Source organism: Citrus sinensis, chromosome 1, assembly GCF_022201045.2.
Source record: "Citrus sinensis cultivar Valencia sweet orange chromosome 1, DVS_A1.0, whole genome shotgun sequence".
Taxonomy (NCBI): domain Eukaryota; kingdom Viridiplantae; phylum Streptophyta; class Magnoliopsida; order Sapindales; family Rutaceae; genus Citrus; species Citrus sinensis.
This window is the reverse complement of record NC_068556.1, coordinates 3,578,213-3,599,800: the sequence shown is the minus strand read 5'-3', so window position 1 is coordinate 3,599,800 and position 21,588 is coordinate 3,578,213. Positions and strand designations below refer to the sequence as shown.

At 34.5% G+C, this 21,588-nt stretch overlaps 3 protein-coding genes and 1 long non-coding RNA gene across 14 annotated transcripts in view; 1 reads left to right on the top strand and 3 right to left on the bottom strand.

The window, feature by feature from the left end:
• The window catches only part of LOC102620354 (hypothetical protein), a 32,483-nt gene extending 26,016 nt beyond the window's left edge, over positions 1-6,467 (bottom strand). The window contains exon 1 of the mRNA XM_052434856.1: positions 6,336-6,467. Coding sequence (XP_052290816.1) covers positions 6,336-6,423 — 88 coding nt within the window. The 5' untranslated portion in view covers positions 6,424-6,467. The remainder of the gene's footprint in view (positions 1-6,335) is intronic.
• Positions 1-12,276, top strand: part of LOC102621281 (nuclear poly(A) polymerase 4-like) — a 32,795-nt gene extending 20,519 nt beyond the window's left edge. Inside the window, exons 1-14 of one of the 10 annotated variants that reach the window (XR_003064858.2) lie at positions 7,232-7,626; positions 7,734-7,820; positions 8,063-8,170; positions 8,474-8,536; positions 8,633-8,794; positions 9,026-9,139; positions 9,221-9,283; positions 9,372-9,701; positions 9,790-9,954; positions 10,098-10,970; positions 11,066-11,161; positions 11,598-11,644; positions 11,763-11,809; positions 11,883-12,276. Coding sequence is in view for 8 of the 10 variants with exons in the window: in XM_025097218.2 (XP_024952986.2) it covers positions 7,534-7,626; positions 7,734-7,820; positions 8,063-8,170; positions 8,474-8,536; positions 8,633-8,794; positions 9,026-9,139; positions 9,221-9,283; positions 9,372-9,701; positions 9,790-9,954; positions 10,098-10,970; positions 11,066-11,161; positions 11,763-11,801 (2,193 nt within the window). In the remaining 2 variants the exon portion in view is untranslated. Of the gene's footprint in view, positions 1-7,230; positions 7,627-7,733; positions 7,821-8,062; positions 8,171-8,473; positions 8,537-8,632; positions 8,795-9,025; positions 9,140-9,220; positions 9,284-9,371; positions 9,702-9,789; positions 9,955-10,097; positions 10,971-11,065; positions 11,162-11,597 lie in introns of those variants that run through there. The other 9 variants (XM_025097218.2, XR_003064857.2, XM_006475935.4 and 6 more) reach the window with 9 other exon arrangements.
• On the bottom strand, positions 1,617-5,174 carry LOC107176720 (uncharacterized). 2 transcript variants are annotated; one of them, XR_008052341.1, is made up of 4 exons: positions 4,391-5,174; positions 4,217-4,288; positions 2,029-3,914; positions 1,617-1,673 (listed from the first exon to the last, which is right to left on the bottom strand). It is a non-coding gene; the product is annotated as an uncharacterized LOC107176720 (long non-coding RNA). The 2 variants fall into 2 exon arrangements; XR_008052340.1 differs by lacking the exon at positions 1,617-1,673 and having other exon boundaries at positions 1,816-3,820.
• Positions 12,277-12,515: 239 nt separating the features above from the next.
• LOC102621007 (receptor-like protein kinase HSL1) lies at positions 12,516-15,962 on the bottom strand. Its single transcript, XM_006475932.4, has 2 exons — positions 13,193-15,962; positions 12,516-13,088 (listed from the first exon to the last, which is right to left on the bottom strand). Exons 1-2 carry the CDS (start codon positions 15,825-15,827, stop codon positions 12,649-12,651), a joined length of 3,075 nt encoding a protein of 1,024 aa, XP_006475995.1. The 5' UTR covers positions 15,828-15,962; the 3' UTR covers positions 12,516-12,648.
• Between the last annotated feature and the right edge of the window lie 5,626 nt (positions 15,963-21,588).

Sequence of the window (21,588 nt, the reverse complement as noted above, 5' to 3'; positions counted from 1 at the left end):
AAGAAGATAGGGAGATAAAAAAAAGAGAGAGAGGGGAAACGCTGCCAAATTGCAACCAGGCCATTTCCTTACAAATTTCCTGAAATCATATTACACTGTTTTCCCGTAAACACCTTGTGCTAACTTAGGCATCGGAGGGTTTACGCCGGCAAAACCACCGGCGTCTCTGATCCGTTTTTGGTGAACGCAGGTCTAGCGAGGGAAAAGAAGGTGATTCCAGCCTGAGTGGTTCGAGCAACAGTCAATAACGTAAACGTTGGTGAAAGAATCTGGTCGGTCTAAGGACGAGCAGATTTCAGCATCAACAATAATAATAATAATAATCATCATCATCATCATAATTATTAAATAAATAAGAATTATAATAACTACTACAGATAAGGGTATTTTAGTAATTTAAAGTAATTCATTTTGATTTCAGGATAAAATAAACACATTAATGAAAATACAACGTATTTCAATTTGGATTATTACAGTGCAAGTAAATAATTTATTTTGATTTTAATTTTCAATTCCTATTCTAGCCTATTCTTATTCCTATCTATTTCAATTTTGGCCCTCTATGGTTTCCATTCCTCTATAATTCCATTTAGTAAACGCACCGTTAATGAAGGGTAATAAATTGCTTGTTAATTTAGTGTAAGGAATGTACAGTACTTGTCAATTCCTTCTAGATCATGAAGAATAGTAATATATTGTATTTAGGCAAATGGTCGCCTGCCTATCTAACTGGCTCAGTGCTTTCTGTCCAATATTCAATTTGCTTCCAGAAGCAAAATATACACTGGAGATTTAAAGTGCACTAAAGGGAATTTTTCTAGACAATTGACTAGTCCATGGAAATAAGTCTAGTAACTCTTTTATGAATTTCAACATATCCATTGATTCCTTTAATATACCTCTTAATCGTATATGGGGACTGGGTATTTCCTTTGGTTTGTTAAATCATAAATGCACTAAAAGTGTTCCAAGTGCTTTTGTGTGCATGTAGTAGAGAATTTTTTTTGCTAAAAAAAGGTAATTTAACAAATTTTGATAATAACTATTAGTGAATTTGTAACGTAGTATCAAAATTCCGTTTTACTTTTACCGTGGTGCCTAACACAAAAGACTTTGTAATTTTTTATTTAATAATAGTTGAAATACTTAATTTGTATCTCAATTGATACGATAAAATAATGTGTTATTATTTAATTTGCTCTTGTGATAATTAATTATTTTTTAAAAAATAAAAAATCATTGTTTAGTGGGATAGTATGTTTACCAGAGTTTTCTTTTTCTTTTTAACGTAATTTATTCAATTAATTAATAAATTAACTAAATTATTGAACTTAATTATAATGTTATCATTCAATCTCGAACAGTTGCAAGTTGTATAATTTGTTTCCGTTATTTCCGTTGCAGCATCACTCTAACATGTACGTGTTGCCCATCGAAGAGGACAAAAATAAGACACCAGTTGGTGATAAATATGAAGTGGATGATCAGTCACCTGCTCACGACAAATATAAAGTTGACGACTCACGTGATGTAGAGGTTATATGCGATTTTCAGCATTTTAACTGTTTCAAACATAGAAATATAGAATTTAATAAATTATACATAAAGTTTTTTTTTTTTTTTTTTTGCTTCTGGTAACAAACAAAAGCAAAGCTTTCCCATGATGATGTTATCTGTCAAATAGAAAGAATTGATTGTTCAATTATTGACATGAAAGAAATAATGAATAAGACGTTGTCAGAAGCTGAGGCTGATCGTAAGGAGCAGAGAGAGTTTAGAAAAGAACAAAGAAAGTTTAGACAAGAGTAGAGAGAGTTTGCGAAATCTATAATAGGGTTTATTAATTCATATACCGACAATTCATTCAAGCGCTCCTATAGTGATACAAATTAATTCATCGGTTTATTAATTCATATACCGACAATTCATTCAGTGCTTAGTGAAGATAACAAATTAAAAATATGTGTGCATCCTAGCAGAGGAAGTATTAGGTTGCCTATAAGCATGAAATTCTATATCCAGGTATACTTGTATGTCAGCAGCTGCCAATAGATCCTCAATAGCAGGTATGATCTCTGCCTGTAAAAATCTTTTGTGAAAAGGTGGTTCATAAGAAGCAAAACTGTATTTGGGAGAAAGAAATGTCACGTACCTTTGGCTCATGATATGTAATATGCAGTGAATCAACAAGCGGATGATCAAATAGAGTTAGACAATGATCCCCAGAGAATGTAATAAGAGGAACCTTATTCTCCCAAGAGTACTAATATGCTTGCAGTTAGGGGTGGGCAAAATACTCAACCCGACCCGAAAAAGTTCGAGTTCGGGTTGTTATTAAAACCCAAACGAGTGAAAAATTGCAAACCCGATCGGATTGTGATTGGGTCGGGTTTTACTCAACCCGATCCGAATACCCGATCGGGTCGTACAAAAAAAAAAAACTCACTAAACCTAAACACATTACACACGCACGCACCGTAGACCACACACATGGGCACACACAAAGTCACAACTAAAAAACAATTGGCTAAAAAAATTGACAAATAAAAAACAAAATCAAATTATAACCCACGCACACAGCCACACACGAACATATCTCACTGCCTTCACAGATCACATCCTCACACTCACGACTTCACACACAAACACACACATCGCAAAAGCCAAAAGCAAAGTTGCAGCCGGCAACAAACGCAGAAAAGAGAACGGAGGAAGTGTAGCCAGCGCATGCAGCCACCTAACCCACGACCGGATCTACTGCTCCGCGACATCCGTAGCTACCGAATCTGCTGTTGTTGGATACCTACCAGATCTATTGTTGCGGGATCTGCTGCTGCACCCTCCACCATCACCAAGTTCCACCGCGAACCGACAACCCAAATTCTTTTCTTTTTTGATGTTATGATGGTATATAATAATATATTATATATTATCTGTTAATTGCTAAGTATATGTATTGTTTAATAATAAAATGAGGGAAATTCTTGTATGGAAATTTTTGAAGCTTAATTTATTAAGTCCGTGGAAGCTTAAATTATAAGTATGAATTGATTTTTTTGTTTTATTTTTAATTAATAGATTAAGCAGATTAAGCACTAAAATAAAATATTTTGCATTTGATCTGTACAGTAGCTTCACCCGATCCGAATTAATCCGAATTTAACCCGATCCGAATTACAACTTCGGGTTGAGTTTGGATGAATTCTTTTTTAACCCAATCAACCCAAAATTCGATTGGGTAGATCCGAACCCGACCCAAACCCGAAAATGCCCACCCCTATCTGCAGTTGAAAGGTAAGCAATTACACTTTAATATAGGTAAGAATTATCTTTCAATTTATGCTAAAGACTCTTGCATCAATAGTCTTGATGGTCAATCACCATCCACCAATTCTTTTGGGGAAACAGTAGCACCAATGTTAAATAGGATGCTTATGAGCTCGTATAAATTTTTAAAGGACTGATAGAATGTTGATTTGAATAATGAATATTAAAGTTCATAATCCCTTTCTTCTACGGAAAGATAAAGCATGTTGATTGCAATATAAATGGGCAGGAATGCAGTTATTTTTAAAATAACAGTAAAATGTATTTATACTTTTCTCTTTTATTACTTGTTCAAATTTTTTTGCAAATTCTTTTTTCTTTCACTAATAATTTTTTTTGTTTCTTAAAAAGAAAGGAACTTTTAACTTTTCTCTCCTCTTCATATTTACAAGATACTAGGAAAAGACCAACCTACCCTATACTCATACTACTAAAGACAAAGCTGAAAGGTAATCATATCCAATGTTATTTGCAGCCGCCAAAAATACAAAACCTGTTATTGTCAAAAGACGAGCCAGTTCAAGCGTAATGCACTAAACCAGCAACCACCAACTAAAACATGATATCACTACAGGCAATGAAGTCGTCTGCATTTCAATAAATTACATAAAATAAGGCCTCAAACGACAATATCAATATTGTTTGGAACAATTGATTGCAAAGTTGCAAGTGGCCACGGCTTGCTATTGTAATACAGAAACATAACATGTCCATGTGATAAAAAGACAACATAGACTCATCACTCATCACGCACATGCACAAGAACACACATACAAGTATACTTGCCTGTTCGAGTTTCTTAGACTAGATAAATATAAAAGATAGCCAAACTTTCATTGAAGTTGAAACTAATCCCAACTAGGACCACACATAGATGTTAACATGTTACCTCTCTGCAGAAATCTCGATCTAAATTTCTTCTAAAAATTTCCCGACCCTGTCTACTGTAGACGAGCAATCCCTGCAGTCAAATAGAAACAACCAACAAGAGACAACGTATAATAACAGATATACATTCACAAACATCTTCATGCTGAAAAACACAAAATACAAGAAAGAGAACCTGTATAAAAACCCCTGGAGCGAATTCTGAAATAATGCCATCTCTACCAACTAAATCAACCTTCTTCAGAGCACTTACAACAGCTGGACGAGTCTATTTTAAAAATTTCAATTCAACATTGGAAAATCATGACCTTCATCAACCAAGCAACAATTCAACATAAGAAGGAAAAAAGCACTCTCACCATCCATATCGCAGAAGATATAGCTGAATTTTGGTTTATAGAATCGTAGGCTGCCTTCTTTTTTCCTGTCTTTTAACTTTTACTCTGTAAGATTCACTCCCTACAACTCATATGCAGCTACTAACTGAATAAAGAGAATTTGCATCTAACTGAAAGATCTAAAAGATATAATCACCATCTGAGTTTTCAACTTGAATATTTATGTTGGTTTCACAATCATAAGCACTTTGTATCAATCATTTTCCTTTCCACCCAAGACTTTTCGAAATATTGGACCGAAAGATGTCTTCCTACCACAATTTTCTCCACTCCACCCCAGACCCCAGAGCATGCAGATACACAATCTTTGGCATGGCATGAAGGAAAAACCAATAAATAAATTTAGCTTTTGTCTCTGCAAAAAGAACAGTCTTCATTTTTTAAAAAAGATATACGCTGAATAAGATAACTCTCTCCAGCATGACAAAACTAGCAAAGTGAAAACAAAGCAGCTGCTGAATAAAAGATTTGCTTAACTAACCATTAGGATGCGTATTTCATCAAGAAGTGAGTGCCCTCTTTCCTCTGCTTGTCTTGCAGCAGTCTCAAAAGAAATGACAATGTCACCTAACATAAGCTAAAAAGGAAATATTGGACTGAAAGATGTCTTTCCAACACAATTTTCTCCACTCCACCCCAAACCCCAGAATAGGCAGATACACAATATTTGGCATGACATAAAGAAAAAACCAATGGAAGTTTGAGTTCAGGGACATGTTGTGACATGTAGAGAACATCAGTGGCATGGTCCTCATCCCTCCATTCTTTGTTATGTTTACGAATGAACTCATTGTTGCAAAAGAGTATAGACAACTCAATGCTTTCAAACCCACCAGCATCTTCTATGGCAGTATCTCTTGTTTTATATGTCGAATCTTTCAAACTATCAAATGCTAACTTCATTAAAGTTGGTGCATTAACACGAAGCATTTCTGCAAAATTCTGCAGCATGAACAAAAGAAAAAAGGTATTTTGCAAATAAGACACAAGTACAATTGACAAAATGAATCAACAAAGAATATGCCTAAACAATGGTTTTGGCGGCTGGTTATAGACAAATCGACATTTAATTTCCAATCTTCACAGCAAATATTTGCGATTAAAATAGGTAACAATTTAACTCATCGACACATGGTATAATATGCATAAACGCACTCTCCACTCTCTAAAAGTGGTACACCCAGCATTTCCATCCAAGTACCGATGGCATTCAATTTCATAACCAGTAAAATTACTTACATAGCAGCTGCTAATAGTAATGGTGAGTGTTTACGTAGGACTTTAATTGTTGTGTTTTAAAAAATTAAGCAGAAAATACCGCAACATGAGCTTAATCTATTGAAATTCAAATTTATAAGAACAAACATAACAATGAATACGTGGTTTTTTTATCTCCTTAAAGTAAAATAAATAAAATACGTACCAATACTTCGGGATCATCAGGCAACTCGTCTTCGATGCAAATACTGACATTGAGCTCCAATTCCTTCTGCTTGCTCTTCGCCACTCGTCTCCGCACTTTGCGGTACCCTCTCTGTTCAGCAAAAACCTTTCTCGACGATCGCACCACGCTCTCCTCTTCTCTTCTACACAGCACGCGGAATCCCCGACCGAATAGCGACGACGACTTCGATGGAGAAGATGCATCCAAACGGTGCGTTTTGAAAGAGATGGAAGGTGAGTTGAGGAAGGAAATGGCGGCCGACGAGGTACGGGTGAGAGGGAGAGGAGTTGCGCGTGAGATTATACGCGCCATTGGAGCGGTCGAGGAAGGTAGAGTGCGGAGTACAGAGGAGAGGCGAGGGAGCATGTAGGCTTAATCTTTTGTACGTACGAAGGATAAATTTAAAGTGGAAGTGCTCCGGCTTTTGTATTTGTTATAGCTGCGTGACAGCGTGAGAGCTTCACGTTGAGTGATGGCTTTTGGCTCAATAAAACACAAACATAAAGCCAAAGACTATCTTACGACTAACGGAGTAACGGAAGGTACATCCCACACATAAACATAAACAGAGTATGTGTGAGATTCACTCACTCTTTATGTAAGTATTTATGTAAGGGTTGCATCTTACATTAGCCGTAAGATAGGGGATCCTAAACATAATTATTGGAGAATTTCTAAGCTCAGATATTTTTCTTTTCAATTTTTGACATTTCATTTTTCTTTTATTTTTTACGACAAAAATGACATTTTAATCCTTCTTTGTTTTAAAATTTAATAATTCATTATATTTCGGTGTTATAATAATAATAATAATAATAATAATAATAACTACCCGGTTAAAAGATAAATCTAATCGTACAAGACTAAAAGATAAAATATAATTTTTTAATGGATAAATTAATCAGATTTTATTTGTAAAGGTATTGCATGTTTAATTTATTATGACAATAAATTATTTATTTTTTAAGTGACTTATATAAATAATAATTGTACAAATTAATATAATATATTAGTATTAAATGAAATAAATTGGAAAGTAATAACACACGAAGAAATAAAAAAGCGCAGTACAGAAGTAAGAGAGAGAGGGAAAAAAAAAACTCTACTCAATTTTCGTCAAGTAAATACTAATATAAACTCCTAAAGTAATACAAATATAAATTAAGTTAATACAAATCTAAGACCCTTATAAAAAAAAAAAAATCTAAAACCGCTTAGCCCACCAAAATCCCCATTCTTTGTCTCTCTCCTCTGATCTGGTTTTGCCCCGTCTCTCTAAACCCGACTTTAGATCCGTTTGACCCTTAATTTACTTGTTTCCAAAAATAAAAAAGTAAAAATTAAAATTCCCTCCATCTCAGCTTTGATTAGCTGAATTTTAATTTTTCGCCCTAATTGTGGGAATTGTATGCCAATTTTTTTTAGCTCAATTGGGAGCCTTTGCCTTTGGCAATTTGCTGTGATTAGGTTACTGAAATGTCGGGTTCTTTGAGGTACGGAATCAACAAACCAATCTCTGTTGCTGAGCCCACCGAAGCTGATTTTCAACGTAATATAGAATTGGAGAAGGTAAATTACTTTTTATTTTTTACAAGTTATTTTAATTTTATTTCTTGAGAAAGTTAATTTAAAAAAAAAAAAAAACTGATTTTTGTCGTCCTGTTTTACTGTGATAGTGTTGCAAGTTTTTGATTGATTCCAGTCTGTACGCGAGCGAAGAAGAAGATGCTAAAAGAAAAGAGGTTATTGGCCAACTGGATCAGGTACTTAATTGTCCATTTACTCCCAATATACTAATTTTATGCTTCACATTTTGGTACTAAATCAGTTTACTAGCATGGTTTTATTATGCATTACTTGAATGCTACTTTAGGAATTTGCTTACTTGTGATTAACTAACTAGTGGGCTTGAACAACTTGGTTTATGCTTTAATTAATTGAGTGTTTATTTTAATATTTAATATTTTTTTAATTCCCTATTAAGACTAATGGATTATTGTTGTAGATTGTAAAAGCTTGGGTTAAGCAATTGACTTGCCAAAGGGGATATACAGATCAGATGGTGGAGGATGCAAATGCTGTGATTTTTACTTTTGGGTCTTATCGCTTGGGGGTAAGTTTGATTCTTTATTTGCTCTTTATTATTGTTGAGGATTTTTCTTTTCTTTTGTTTTTATCATCCTCTCTTAGTATTAATGCACTGTCTACAGCTGGATTTTTAAATTTCACCATTGGTGGCATATGAACTTTGCTTTATGGATACTAACAGAAAGTAGAAACTGATATTTCTATATGCTTAGCAATTTAGAAGCATGGTAATGAAGAGATAATGGCCTAAATGTAATGCCCATATTGTAGTAACATTGTCTTTCTTCAGTGAATTATTATCTAGACATTTACCGACACACTTTGACAGGCACATGGTCCAGGGGCAGATATAGATGCTTTATGTGTTGGGCCTTCTTATGTGAGTCGTGAGGTAAGTAATAGATTTGGGCTATTTAATCTGCTTAGGTTCTGGTGAATCTAAACACCTGGTTCTTGGCCGTTACTAATACGTGGAGATTTTCTTCAGGAAGATTTCTTCATTATATTGCATGATATACTGGCTGAAATGGAAGAAGTTAGTGAACTTCAACCAATTCCAGATGCTCATGTTCCAGTTATGAAATTCAAGTTCCAGGGAATCTCCATTGATCTTCTTTATGCAAGTATTTCTCTTCTGGTTGTTCCAGAAGTAAGTTTCTAATTTATGTTTTTTTTTTAAATTAATTTTTTTTTCAGAATACTTTTGTTCACTTTATTTTTTTTATTACTTTATCTTAAATCTGGATTCAACTTATCCCATCACCTTGTGACTCTTGTATTGGGGAATTGTTTACTTTAATTGACTGAAACTATTGTTGGTGTATAGTTGCTGCTTATTTGCTTTGATGTCATTCTAGTTCCGAAATTGACTTATTTACAGGACATAGACATTTCGCAAATGTCTGTGCTTAATAATGTTGATGAGCAAACTGTTCGAAGTCTTAATGGATGCAGGGTTGCGGATCAAATTCTCAAACACGTTCCAAACGTTGAGGTGAACATATTATGCGCTTCATTTGGACTTATTTAGTTAATCATTGATTTGAACATCCTTTAATCCGTTGTAAAATTGCAGCACTTTCGCATGACGCTCAGATGTCTGAAGTTCTGGGCTAAAAGGCGTGGCGTTTATTCAAACGTAAGAGAAGTGACCTCTTTGTTTTTTCATTCTTATTGTCATTTTCGCTTCATTACAGCGTATTAATTCTTTCTCTCTTTGTGTGCAGGTTACTGGATTCCTTGGTGGTGTAAATTGGGCTCTTCTGGTTGCACGCGTGTGCCAACTTTATCCCAATGCAATTCCTAGTATGCTAGTTTCTCGTTTTTTTAGAGTGTATACACAGTGGCGTTGGCCAAACCCTGTCATGCTGTGTCCAATAGAAGAGGATGAACTAGGGTTCTCAGTGTGGGATCCTCGTAAAAATCCCCGGGACCGATCTCATCATATGCCTATAATAACTCCAGCATATCCTTGTATGAACTCTAGTTATAATGTCTCTTTAAGTACTCTTCGAGTGATGACGGAGCAGTTCCAGTGGGGTAACAGGATCTGTGAGGTGAGAGCATACTCTATAAGTTTTGCCTCCATAGCTGCATAGGTTTGGGTATTGATGCTTCATCCTTAGTGATTTATTCCCAACGCAGGAAATTGAGCTGAACAAGGCCCAGTGGAGTGCTCTATTCGAGCCTTATCTTTTCTTTGAGGCATACAAGAACTATCTGCAGGTTGATATTGTTGCAGCAGATGCTGATGATTTACTAACTTGGAAAGGGTGGGTGGAGTCTCGGTTTAGACAACTTACCTTGAAGGTAAAGGACATGTCTTCGAAAGTGTTTTGTCAAAATGGGTTTATGCCACTGCTTTACAGCCAACTTTCCAAAGAATTCATGATAGCTATTCTAACTTTTCCTTCTTTTTTGTTTTGTTTAAATTTCCATGTGTCCTTATTTAGATAGAGCGAGATACAAATGGGTTGCTGCAATGCCATCCTTATCCTAATGAATACATAGACCCATCCAAACCATGCCCAAATTCTGCCTTTTTTATGGGCTTGCGTAGGAAAGAGGGAGTCACTGGTAAAGAACGCCAGCAGTTTGATATTAGAGGAACGGTTGACAATTTCAGAGAAGAGATTGGCATGTATATGTTTTGGAAACCAGGGATGGATATTTATGTTTCTCACGTACGCAGAAGGCAGCTCCCTTCCTTTGTTTTCCCTGATGGTTATAAACGGCCTCGACCATCAAGACACTTCAATGAGCAGGCTGGAAAGCCTTGTGAAGATGTCAAAATGTGCCAGTCTGGTTCTTCTGGAAGACATCTTAAGAGAGAAAAAGAACATGAAATGGAGGAGGTGAGGCCAGACAAAAGTGTTAAACGGGCCTCTATTAGTTCAGAAGTACCACAGCCTGTTTCTCCAGGAAAGACAACTGGGGATTCAACTAACGATTCTGAGGTTATGTCAGCTGGTGGGCATTTGGTGAGTGAAAAAGATACCATGGCAGCCCACATGCAATTGGATGGAATTGCTAATCATGAATCAGTTGCCTTAAATGAACAGAAATGTACGCTTGTAGATGATTTGTCTGTCATTAACAATGAATCAGAATCATCTGACTTGGCGGAACCTTCTAAACCAGGGTTGCTTGGTCGGTGTGAAATTCATAGTGTAGATACTGTATCCTCCGGGAGTCTGTTAAATGTGAAAGGAGTGGCCATTAAGGTAGATCAAGAATTAGTCAAACCATGTAATCAGATGACTGTTGTAGAAGTTGCTGGTAGGGAATATGAGTCAAAGTCTTGCACTCAGAACCTCAGTTGCGAGGTGAGTTTCTTTGTTTGAGGATGTTTAAGATTGAGTGGATGGCAGAGAGTGACTCTGGAAGTTTTGGAGATAGTGAGAATCAAGGATCTTTGCAGGGTGATGACTGTGTTGCTAGTTTGGATACTCTTTCGGAAAATGGATGTCTAAATTCCTGTGAGGTCTTTCACAACAGCTTGACAGAGGAATTAGAGGTTTTGAATCTAACTTCCAATCTCATTTGATTTTCTCAGATTCATTTTCTAAATTGTGTGTGTAACAGTTTGCAAAATATGCTTCTTTTACTTTGCTTTTTCACACTGCTCTTCTGTTTAGATAGGTAAACCGTGGTCACAGAGACTAGCACGTATGAAAATCTTGATTTAGAGCTGTGAAATTGTTGCGAGTTCCCTTTTTAGTTAATTTCCGTTAACTCCATCGCACTAAATGTTTTGCTGGGTGATTTCCAGACTGGTGCATATGTGGTGGCAGGTCCTGCACCACCTCGTGCTATGTTTCCAGTAACTGTGATTAAGAACCTCACTATGTTTTGTATCTGAGGATCAGATACATGACCTTTTCTCTTGTTTCTTTGTCACTAACATGTTGCTTGGAACCTAAATCCACTAATTCTTCTTTTGTATTATCTAGCCAAGTAGTACACTGGGGGCCACGGTGTAATCCTATGATGGAGCTAGGTCAGAATCTTTGCAGAAGCTGGTGTTAAGGCATGTGTTTTAGAAACCCACTATTTATTTGTACAAATTATGATCCCTTGTTGCTGTCCTTTTTGGTCCCTGTTGCTTTTTGTCACAGGTTGACTTCGAAGACAACAGAATGGTGTGTGAGATGTGACTCATACGGTAAGATAATAGCTATGGTGGAAGAGGGATTTAGCTTCATGGTAAGTGTCTCATTTAATGCAGAGTTTTGCAGAGTGCCATCTTCTTCCCATCGAAATGGTGGGGAAACTAGGTGCAAGCTTTGCCAAATGGGACCACACTCAACCATGCGCAGAACTGTGTATCTTGTTGTGAGTCTTTAGTTTATTGTTGTTAAGAGTTGAGGGATTTCTCCAAGCTCCCAAGGAACTCTTGAAGTACACTGGTGTGGTGAAGACTTCTTGTCCAGTTGAGCTGTTTCCTGCTCTCGTGGTCATGGAAGGTGTAACTCCGTCTGTGTATGGAAGGAGGACTTGTATATAAAACAAGAGCCAGTCAGATGTGATGTTGGGTTGTGACGGTGAATTCTGTACCTTTTTAGGTTTTACAATGACAACGGTTTGTACCTATGTATACTTGCTTCTTTGTAATATAGTTTCTTTCTTCAATCTGTCCCAAAACGATAGAAATAGGGTAAGAAAGTCCATTACCTTTTTTTCAATAAATTTTTATTTATTTGAACACAAATTTCATTGTTAATATAATAGGAACAGTGTTTTGAGTTGAGGACCTAAAAATCTGATTCGTTCGTCATCTGGTTATGAAAGTATGAAACCTATTGTGCAACATAAGTGTACGAGTCGTGTATTGGCATGACAATTTGCTAAGTATTGGGCACGTGTGAGAGTGAACGGGGAGAAATATTACGAGGACTTGAATTAAGAAACTATACAAACATTACCTACAAAAATATACTTCTCAACCTACATACAATAAAAACCCTACGTAGCCATTTCATGGTTTATGATGCACCAGACATTTTACGCCAGGCCATTATCCTCTTCTGCTGCCACCTTCTTACTACGCTTGAAACCGAACAGATAACCAGCAGTACCAAGAAGTGGAGCAGAATCAACGTCCCTACCCATCTTTTTCCCTCCGTAATTTTCTGTCGGACAACATCGACGAAGAATCTGCAAAACCTCTTTCATGGAAGGCCTGGAAGATGGTAAAGTGCTTGTACAGATGAGTGCTAGTCTATATACAGTGGTCATTTCTTCCAAGTAACACGGCTCCGCAATCCCCTTATCTAATGCATCAGTGATAGGCTTCTCCTCTGCATAGTGTCGCCACGCCCACTCAGCAAGACTAGTGTGCTCGTCACCATAGTTAGCTTCTTTTCCTGTCACCAATTCTAACAGTACCACTCCAAAGCTATATATATCTATCTTTTCATTCACTTTTGTTGTATAGGCATACTCTGCAATGCAAATAAAAGAGATGCATTGAAGGGATGTTATAATTTGAAAACAGCTTTTGAGATTGAAAGCTATAAAAAATATGAAGTTCTTGAATATTTGTTACCTGGGGCAAAGTAACCGAAAGAGCCTGCAACTGCAGACATTGTGTGAGGCTCTCCTTGCTTAGCCAACATCTTGGCAAGACCAAAATCTGCAATTTTCGCCTTGAATTCAGAGTCCAATAAGATATTGCTAGACTTTACGTCTCGATGAATTATCTGGGGAGTGCAGTCATGGTGCATATAGCACAGCCCTTGTGCAGCTCCAATGGCAATCTGAAGTCTTGTTGGCCAATGAAGAACATGTTGATGGACAGAACTTGATCCTGATACTAAGCTTCTCTTCCTCCCATGAAGCCATCTATCCAGACTTTGGTTTTCCATATACTCGTATACAAGAAGCTTTGAGTTCTCACTTGAAATACAGCACCACAACTTGACTATATTGGCATGCCGAATAGTGCCCAGTATTTCAATTTCAGCTATAAACTCTTTCTCCAACTTCTGATTCAACTTCCTGTTGTTCCATATCCTCTTCACAGCAACAAATTCACCCGCACCGTTGATATCAATCCGGTATACTTGCCCTGAGCCTCCACTTCCAATCAAATTACTTTCTGTCAAACTTGACAAAATGTTTGATTCTGTGAAACCCAATTGATGGAATGAGGTCAGCTTCCATGTTGCAGGGTCGCGATTTCGCTTTCTCCTAAGACAGTCTCTAACCACAAACCAGTACAATGATACAGTGACAAGAAGAACAAGGATGGCAAGAACTAAAATCAACGCAAGGTGTTTGGAAGAAATTTTGTCGGAGTTGCGGAATCTTGAGGGACATTTTGGAAGGTTTATGATTGGATTTTTCACACAGAGATTGGAATTGTTCAGAAAACTATCATCATATGCAAGGTTATTGAACTCATCTGGGATATTCCCATAAAGTTTGTTGGAGGATAAGTTAAAAGTGTTAAGCTTCAACTGGCCAATTTCAGGCGGAATTTCACCTGAGAATTGGTTCCCTGACAAGTCTAAGGAGACCATGACAAGCAAAGACCCAATAGCCTTAGGAATTTCACCAGAAAGTTCATTTCTAGCGAGATTCAAATTATTCAGTGAAGTCCAAGAGACTATCTGGGATGGCAATTTGCCTGAAAGCTTATTGCCGTCAAGCAGTAGAGTATTGAGATGAGAAAGACTAGTCAACTCAACCGGAATTTCACCAGAGAAAAGATTGTTGCTTGCCTTGAAAACAATCAAGTTCTTCCAAGACCCAACTCCACGTTGAATTTGACCTGAAAACCGATTGTTACTGATCTCCAATCTTGTCAAATTCCACGCCGTTTTGCTTGGTAACTCTCCAGAAATCGTATTGTCACTCAGCATCAAGCTTGACAGATTGAAAGTTGTCCAAAGACCCGTAGGAAGCTCACCAGAAAATCTGTTGCTGTAAAGCTGAACAGTTCTCAGAGTCCTACAATTTCCAAGCGATTTTGGAACCGCCCCACTGAGATTATTTTCGAAAGCCACCACCCCTTGCAAAACACCACCAGCACATAAATTTTCTGGCAACGGTCCGCTGAATTGATTAGTTGACACCTCAAATCCTTCAAGCGCGGAATGAAGGCCAATTTCTGGTGGCAAAACTCCACTCAAACTATTATTAAACACCTTAAATTTTTTCAGTGCAGGAATTTTACCTATACTTGCTGGCACCTCTCCTGATAAATGATTAGAAAAAAGGCCCAACAGTTGCAAATTCTTTAACTTGCCAAACTCTTCTGGAATTGAACCGGTTAAATTGTTCATTGAAAGATCAATATCAGTCAATTTCAAAGCTTCAACTGAACTTGGTATCTCACCAGAAAGTATATTATCATAAAGAAACAACTGGGTCAGGTTGTTTAACAAAAACAGCCCGCTAGGAATAGCACCCTCCAGGTGATTACCATTCAATGCCAGGATTTCAAGACTTGACAGATTGCTCATAGCTTCCGGAATCTCGCCTATCAAGTTCGCTTCGGTCATCCACAAAGTCTTCAACTTCTTTAACATTCCAAATTCAATTGGGATCATTGCAGGCTTAAAATTGCTATTATAGGCTAAACCCAGAACTTCTAAATTGGACAGGTCTCCGATCTCTTTCGGAAATGTGCCATTGAACTCGTTCATATAGAGGTACAACGTCTGCAACTCCGATAATCGGCCGATACTCCGAGGTATGTCGCCCGAAAAGTTGTTGCCTCCAAGGTCTATGCATTGGAGACCCGAAATTCGGTCAATATCGGATGGTATCGGACCCACGAAATAGTTTTGAGACAGGTCAAGGTTTTGAAGCTTTGTGCAGTTGTAAAGGAATTCTGGGAACTCACCAGGAATGGAGTTACTGGAAAGGTCGATAGTGGTTAAGTTTTTCAGGTCGCAGATTATTGGCGGGATTTTTTGGGTGATGTCTTTGTGTCGGAGCGAAATTCCGGTGACCGAATTAAAGGTACAGGTAATTTCCGGCCAATCACAGGGTGATGACGTGGAGGTCCAGGACTGGAGAGACGGTGGATTGCCCAGTTGTTGTTTGAGGTTCAGGAGGATCGTTCGTTCTTCAGTGTTTGGGCTTTGGGGAATTACTTCGAAGGGTATTGACAGAAGAACAAGGAGAATCAGAGTGACTGGTATTTTTGGAAATACTGAGGCTACTTTTGACATTTCGGATTGTTTCAGTTAGTTTCTCAGGCTGGTTTAGTATTTTATTGCCGGGAAAGAAGAAGACAGGAAGCAACGGGCATTTGAGATTTTGTTGTACGAATGGATCGCCTTCTCCGAGGTTATAAGTAAGGTCCCGAGAAACTAAAATGACATTGTAAACATTTATAATTACATGCGTGCCACTGCCACTGAGAAATTAATGATTATTCGTCTTCGATCAGTCAACTTAAGTGTGTAAATGTTTCCACCACGGATCAACTAAATCAAGTATCATTACATGTGGGTCCTGCAAAGAAAATATTTTACCAAAATTTTATATAAAATTATATTTATATGAAATCTCCTTTAATGCAATTATTAATTATTAGGTTCGATGGAGTAAGTTTTTTTTTTTTTTTTTTTTTTTGGGGTCAATGGCGCATAGATTTAATTTCCAAGCACCAAGTTTCATGTTTCATATGCATTGTTATCGTAAGTCCTCTTTTTTTTTTTTTTTAATTTATAAATCAACGTGAAAAGCAAATGGTGATGCAAAACTCGCAAATTTTGGCGGGACCTACCGGCGGCTGCTCTGGAAGCGGACTCGGAGTGGTAGGTTTACCATTAGTCTTGTGCTTAAGCAAAATCTTGAAAGCGAAGAGCATATTAGCTCAATATTGGGGCAGTTCTGTAATTTTTGAACTAGATTTGGGCTTTCTTTAACTAGCAGCTAGCCAGCTTCTGCTTGAGCCGCTTGGCTCTGCGGCTTCCGGGCATCTGAGTGATTTGCCGTGTGAAAATAATCAGATATCAAAATATATAATGGGTAATTTACACTAGAGCCCTTCTTGTTTGGCTGTACGCTGTAGTTTGTAAAAATCTATCCTTTATGTCTATTTAATTTCTTTTCTTTTCTTTTTTTTCAGATAAGCCCATTGACTGCTTTTGACCATTACATAATGCTGACGCCGTATGCGTAAATTCATCTTTTCACCTTAGAAAGATTTTCAACTGTACTTCTCTTTTAATTTTATTTTTTTAAGAAATTAATTTTTGCTCTTTATAACTGAATTAATGGATAGATATAAGAGCGATGAGTAACAAAAATTCATTTGAAGAATGTATAAGCTCTATCAAGATTGCTTATATATTCTTTTATTTGAATCAAGTGTTGAATTTTTTTTTTTTTATGTTTTGACCTGCAATCTTGCTCTTATTTCCAAACACAACAACAATAATGAAATATTCATCTCATTAGAAATAATAATTGTGATGAACTAGAATCATTATATTTTTTTCTTTATTTCTTGATGAATAATTGGTATAACTATTTAGGGGTGGGCAAAAACTTCGAATTGATTCAAATAATTAAATAAATAAATACTAAAATCAAATGAAAATAAGTTGATCCCACCTTAAATTTATTATGTAAATATCTTTATTATGACATATTTTGCTTATACGATAGTATTGTGTAACTTTATCGAAACTTGCAGGTATAAAGTTTAGATTATGCTAAAATGTAGAATAATACTTCTATGAGATAAGTTTACAAATTTAGTTTGTAATATTGGCTTTGATTTGTATTTTATGTGTAACCATAATAAGCTAAAGTAGGGTTAATTCGCACTTTATTGTCTAATGATGCATGATTCATTTATGATTTCTCATGTATAATGTTGTATGTATACATCATGTAACAATTGTTTGGACAAATTTTAAAGGTAGTTGGCATGATAATTGTGATTTTGATGAAACCCCCTCTACATAGCTCAACTAACAATGTAGATATGTAAGGATTAGTGTTTACTGATATGAAGTTTCTCATCTTCATCTAAATTTTTTAAGAAAAATTATTTTGAATGGAACATGTAATAATTTATATCTAAATAAGGTTGTGAACTTTTATGTTGGTTAATGAATGTTTTCTTTTTAAAAAAATGTCACTTTAGTATTTAAGTTTTCATAAATAAAATTGATATTTTAATGATACTTTTAAGAGTCTGATCAAGTAGTTTTTGAGTTTTTTTCCTTTCAATTTTTAGCCATTGATGTTTGAATCTTAAAGAAGATTTTAGGACTAAAAAAAATATTTAGGAGTTTACCCACATCGACCTTTTAAAAATAATATAGATAAATTAGATAATATAAGCCTAATACTTGTTGTCAGTGCAAAACGAAATCACTTGGGACTTGAAAGGTGGCTTTTATGAAGTACAATTCATATAAGATGTTTATACCAAACAACAAGCGGTGCAGTGTAAATTACCATCAAATAATAAACAGATCCTAAAATCAGCTTAAAATTATCAAAGTCAATGCCTTTGGAGTCAAAGCAAAGGGGGCACTGACGTAAACTTAATATTGTCATTATCGATGCGGTCACATTAGCACGTGGCAACTTGGCAAGTGATACGAAATTTCAACCACTAATAATTGATTAATTGTTTTTTCATTTTCTTTTTCCTGAAATAACAGTGCATTTAGCGGTTGTGCATTGACTAAGAGAACGTGACCCAGTCAATTCAAATTTTCAAAAGAGAGCAACATATTGTGAAGAGTAACGATACAGTCACAAATTTATTTTTATACAAATTTATTTTATATAAATTGACGTGACATTAATTCATTGGTTGAATAAAAATATAAATTAATAAAAACAAATCATGTGGGTCAAGTGATATTTAATTCAACCAATTTTATCATGCTACATCAGTTTGTACAAAATAAATTTATACAAGAATTTATAGCTGTATCATTACTTTATTTTGAAACAATAATGCAACGCAGATAACCTTTAAAAAAAGAAAAGAAAAGAAAAAGACGAAATTTCTACGCATATCCTATTAAAGTTCATATACAAGATTTGTTATGTCGCATTAAAAGCATTATTTGATTTTTTTTTCTATAAATTATATTTATAGAAAATATTATTTTTTAGATCGAAGAATCAGAATCATTGATAATATTTATTTGGTGTCTACCTCAATTTGAAAATGAAGAATGAGAGATTGATTCATAAAAGAATGAGGATTAATCGCTCATTTTCAGGAATTGCCTGATTATTATTGACAATATTATGCCTGATGCACGCAATCCAATCAAATGCAGTGGAGCCTAATGCTAATCTTGTTGCACACCATCGTCGCAGGCAATCCCGTCTTATGGTGTGTTGATTGCTGGGTGTTGTTCAAACAAATTATTAATTTATTATTATTATTATCATATTAATTATTATTATTATTTATATTAATATAATAATGATAATGATAATAATAATTAATTATTGTCACATATATTATTATTATTATTGACAATATTATTAATAACAATAGAAAAATAATAGTCATCATAATTATTAAATAAATAATATAACTATTATAATTAGCTAAGAACATTTTAATAACTTAAAATAATTCATTCTAATTCCAATACAAAATGAACACATTAAAAGAAATACAACTCATTCCGATTTAGATTATTATAATTTAAATGAACAACTTATTTTAATTTTGTCCCTCTATAATTTTCGTTCCTCTATAATTCCACTTAGTAAACGCAGTAAACTACTTGTCAAATTAGCGTAAGGAGTATACAGTTCTTGTCAATTCCTTCTGGATCTTGAAGAATAGTAATCTATTGTATTTAATGGTCGTTTGCCTATCTAACTGGCTCAGTGCTTTCTGTCCAATATTTCAATTTGCTTCCAGAAACAAAATCTACACTCGAGATTTAAAGTGCACTAAAGAGAATTTTTCTAGACAGTTGACTGGTCGATGAAAACTATTGTAGTAACTCTTTTATGAATTTCAACATATTCATTGATTCCTTTAATGTACCTCTTAATCGTATATGGGGACTGGGTATTTCCTTTGGACTTTGGTTTGTTAAATTAATGCGCCAAAAGTGTTCGAGTGCTTTTGTGTGCATGTAGGAGATACTTTTTTTTTTTTTTTTACTAATATTTAAAAAAAAAATTTATCATTGCACCATCTTTATCTTTTCTTATGTTCATTCAACCACTACAAAATTTTAATATTTACTTTGCACCACTTTTATTTTCATATTTGTATCAACTAGCAACTTTTATTTTAATACTATTAAATCATTTTAATAAAATGATAATTTTACCCCAAATAAATTAAAGACTATTTTATCTTATAAAAACTTTTAAAATTAAAAATTATAATCATAAAAATATCTCTAAATTTAATAAAAAATAAATCTCAAATAGAAGTGCTCAACTGATTTTTACTAAATTTAGATTTTACAAAATTTTAATAAAAATAAATGAATTTATTTATTAAAAAATTATAATTTTGTAAAATTTTATTAAAATAACTGAGTTTATTTCTTAAAAGAATAAATCCTAAAATTTTAATAATTTAGGGGATTTTTATTAAATCCCAAAATTTTGCAATTATTTTTATAATTATAATTTTATATTAAAATAATTTTTATTAAAAATAAAAATTCTAATTTTGGGATTTATTTTTATTAAATTTAGGGATATTTTTATCATTATATTTTTTATTTTTTAAAGTTTTTTATAAAATAAAATGGTTTTTTAATTTATTTGGGGGTAAAAATGTCATTTTATTAAAATTATTTAATAGTGTTAATACAAAAGTGGCTAGTTGATACAAATGTGAAAAAAAAAACTATTAGTGAATTTGTAATGTAGTATCAAAACTCAGCTTTACTTTCATTGATGGTGCCTAACACAGAAGACTTTGTAATTTTCTATTTTATAATAGTTGAAATACTTAATTTGTATCTTAATCCCATGATAATTAATTTTATTTTTTTAAATATAAAGAATCTGTTGTTTAGTGGGATAGTATGTTTACCACAAAGAGCTTTCTTTTTTTTTTTTTTAATATAATATAATATAATTAATTAATATACCACTTTGTAATTAGACAAGAAAGTGACTCTCAATGATCTTTCCTTGCTTTTACTAGTCTCACATAATTGACGGAAGATTTTGAGAAAGAATAAAAGAAGTAGAAACGTAAAAGCAGCCTTCTTTGAAGAAATTTAATTCGTTATCTCATAGATATGTCCCAAATCAATAATTGTTTAAGAAGATAATAGCTACAAAATATGCTTTCATATCTAGAATAATGACCCATGTATGAGACACGTGTGTGTGTGTGTGTGTGTGTTATTTCGATGTCATGTGTGAGTGAATTCAACTGGTCGAACTACTAATTAATACTATAGCTTACTCGAAGCTTGACGATTTGGCAAGGCTAGATTCGGAGGGTTTCTAATAAAATAATGATATTGTTTCTGGTAATATTATTATAAAGGATTGATGAAAATTACATTGTCTGTATATGAATATAATAAATTTATTGATATTCACCATTAGAGATATACACAAACCTCTTATATTTATTAAGAGCCATATTATAAGTATGGACTTAGAAAAATTGAATTCAGGGAGGGTAGAATTCACAAATACACATGAAATAGTCGAAAGTTATTTATCACCGGGCTAATGCATGGTTCCCCAACATTTGAAAGTCTAAATTAAAAAAAAAAACATAAGTTAAAGCAATTCATAATATAAAATATAACCAAGTTGAAGGTGAAATTCTAATTAACATAAATGTTGTTCTAACCTATAGGCTAACCTAAGTTGAGGGCTTTAGGTCCATCATTAAATTTGCGACTTATAAAAAAAAAAGTGGTAGGTGGCTCGATCGTAATCTAATTTCACTTTCTATATTCATTTTTCTGTTTTGTTTGGTGTATTGCGGTGAAAACTAAAGAA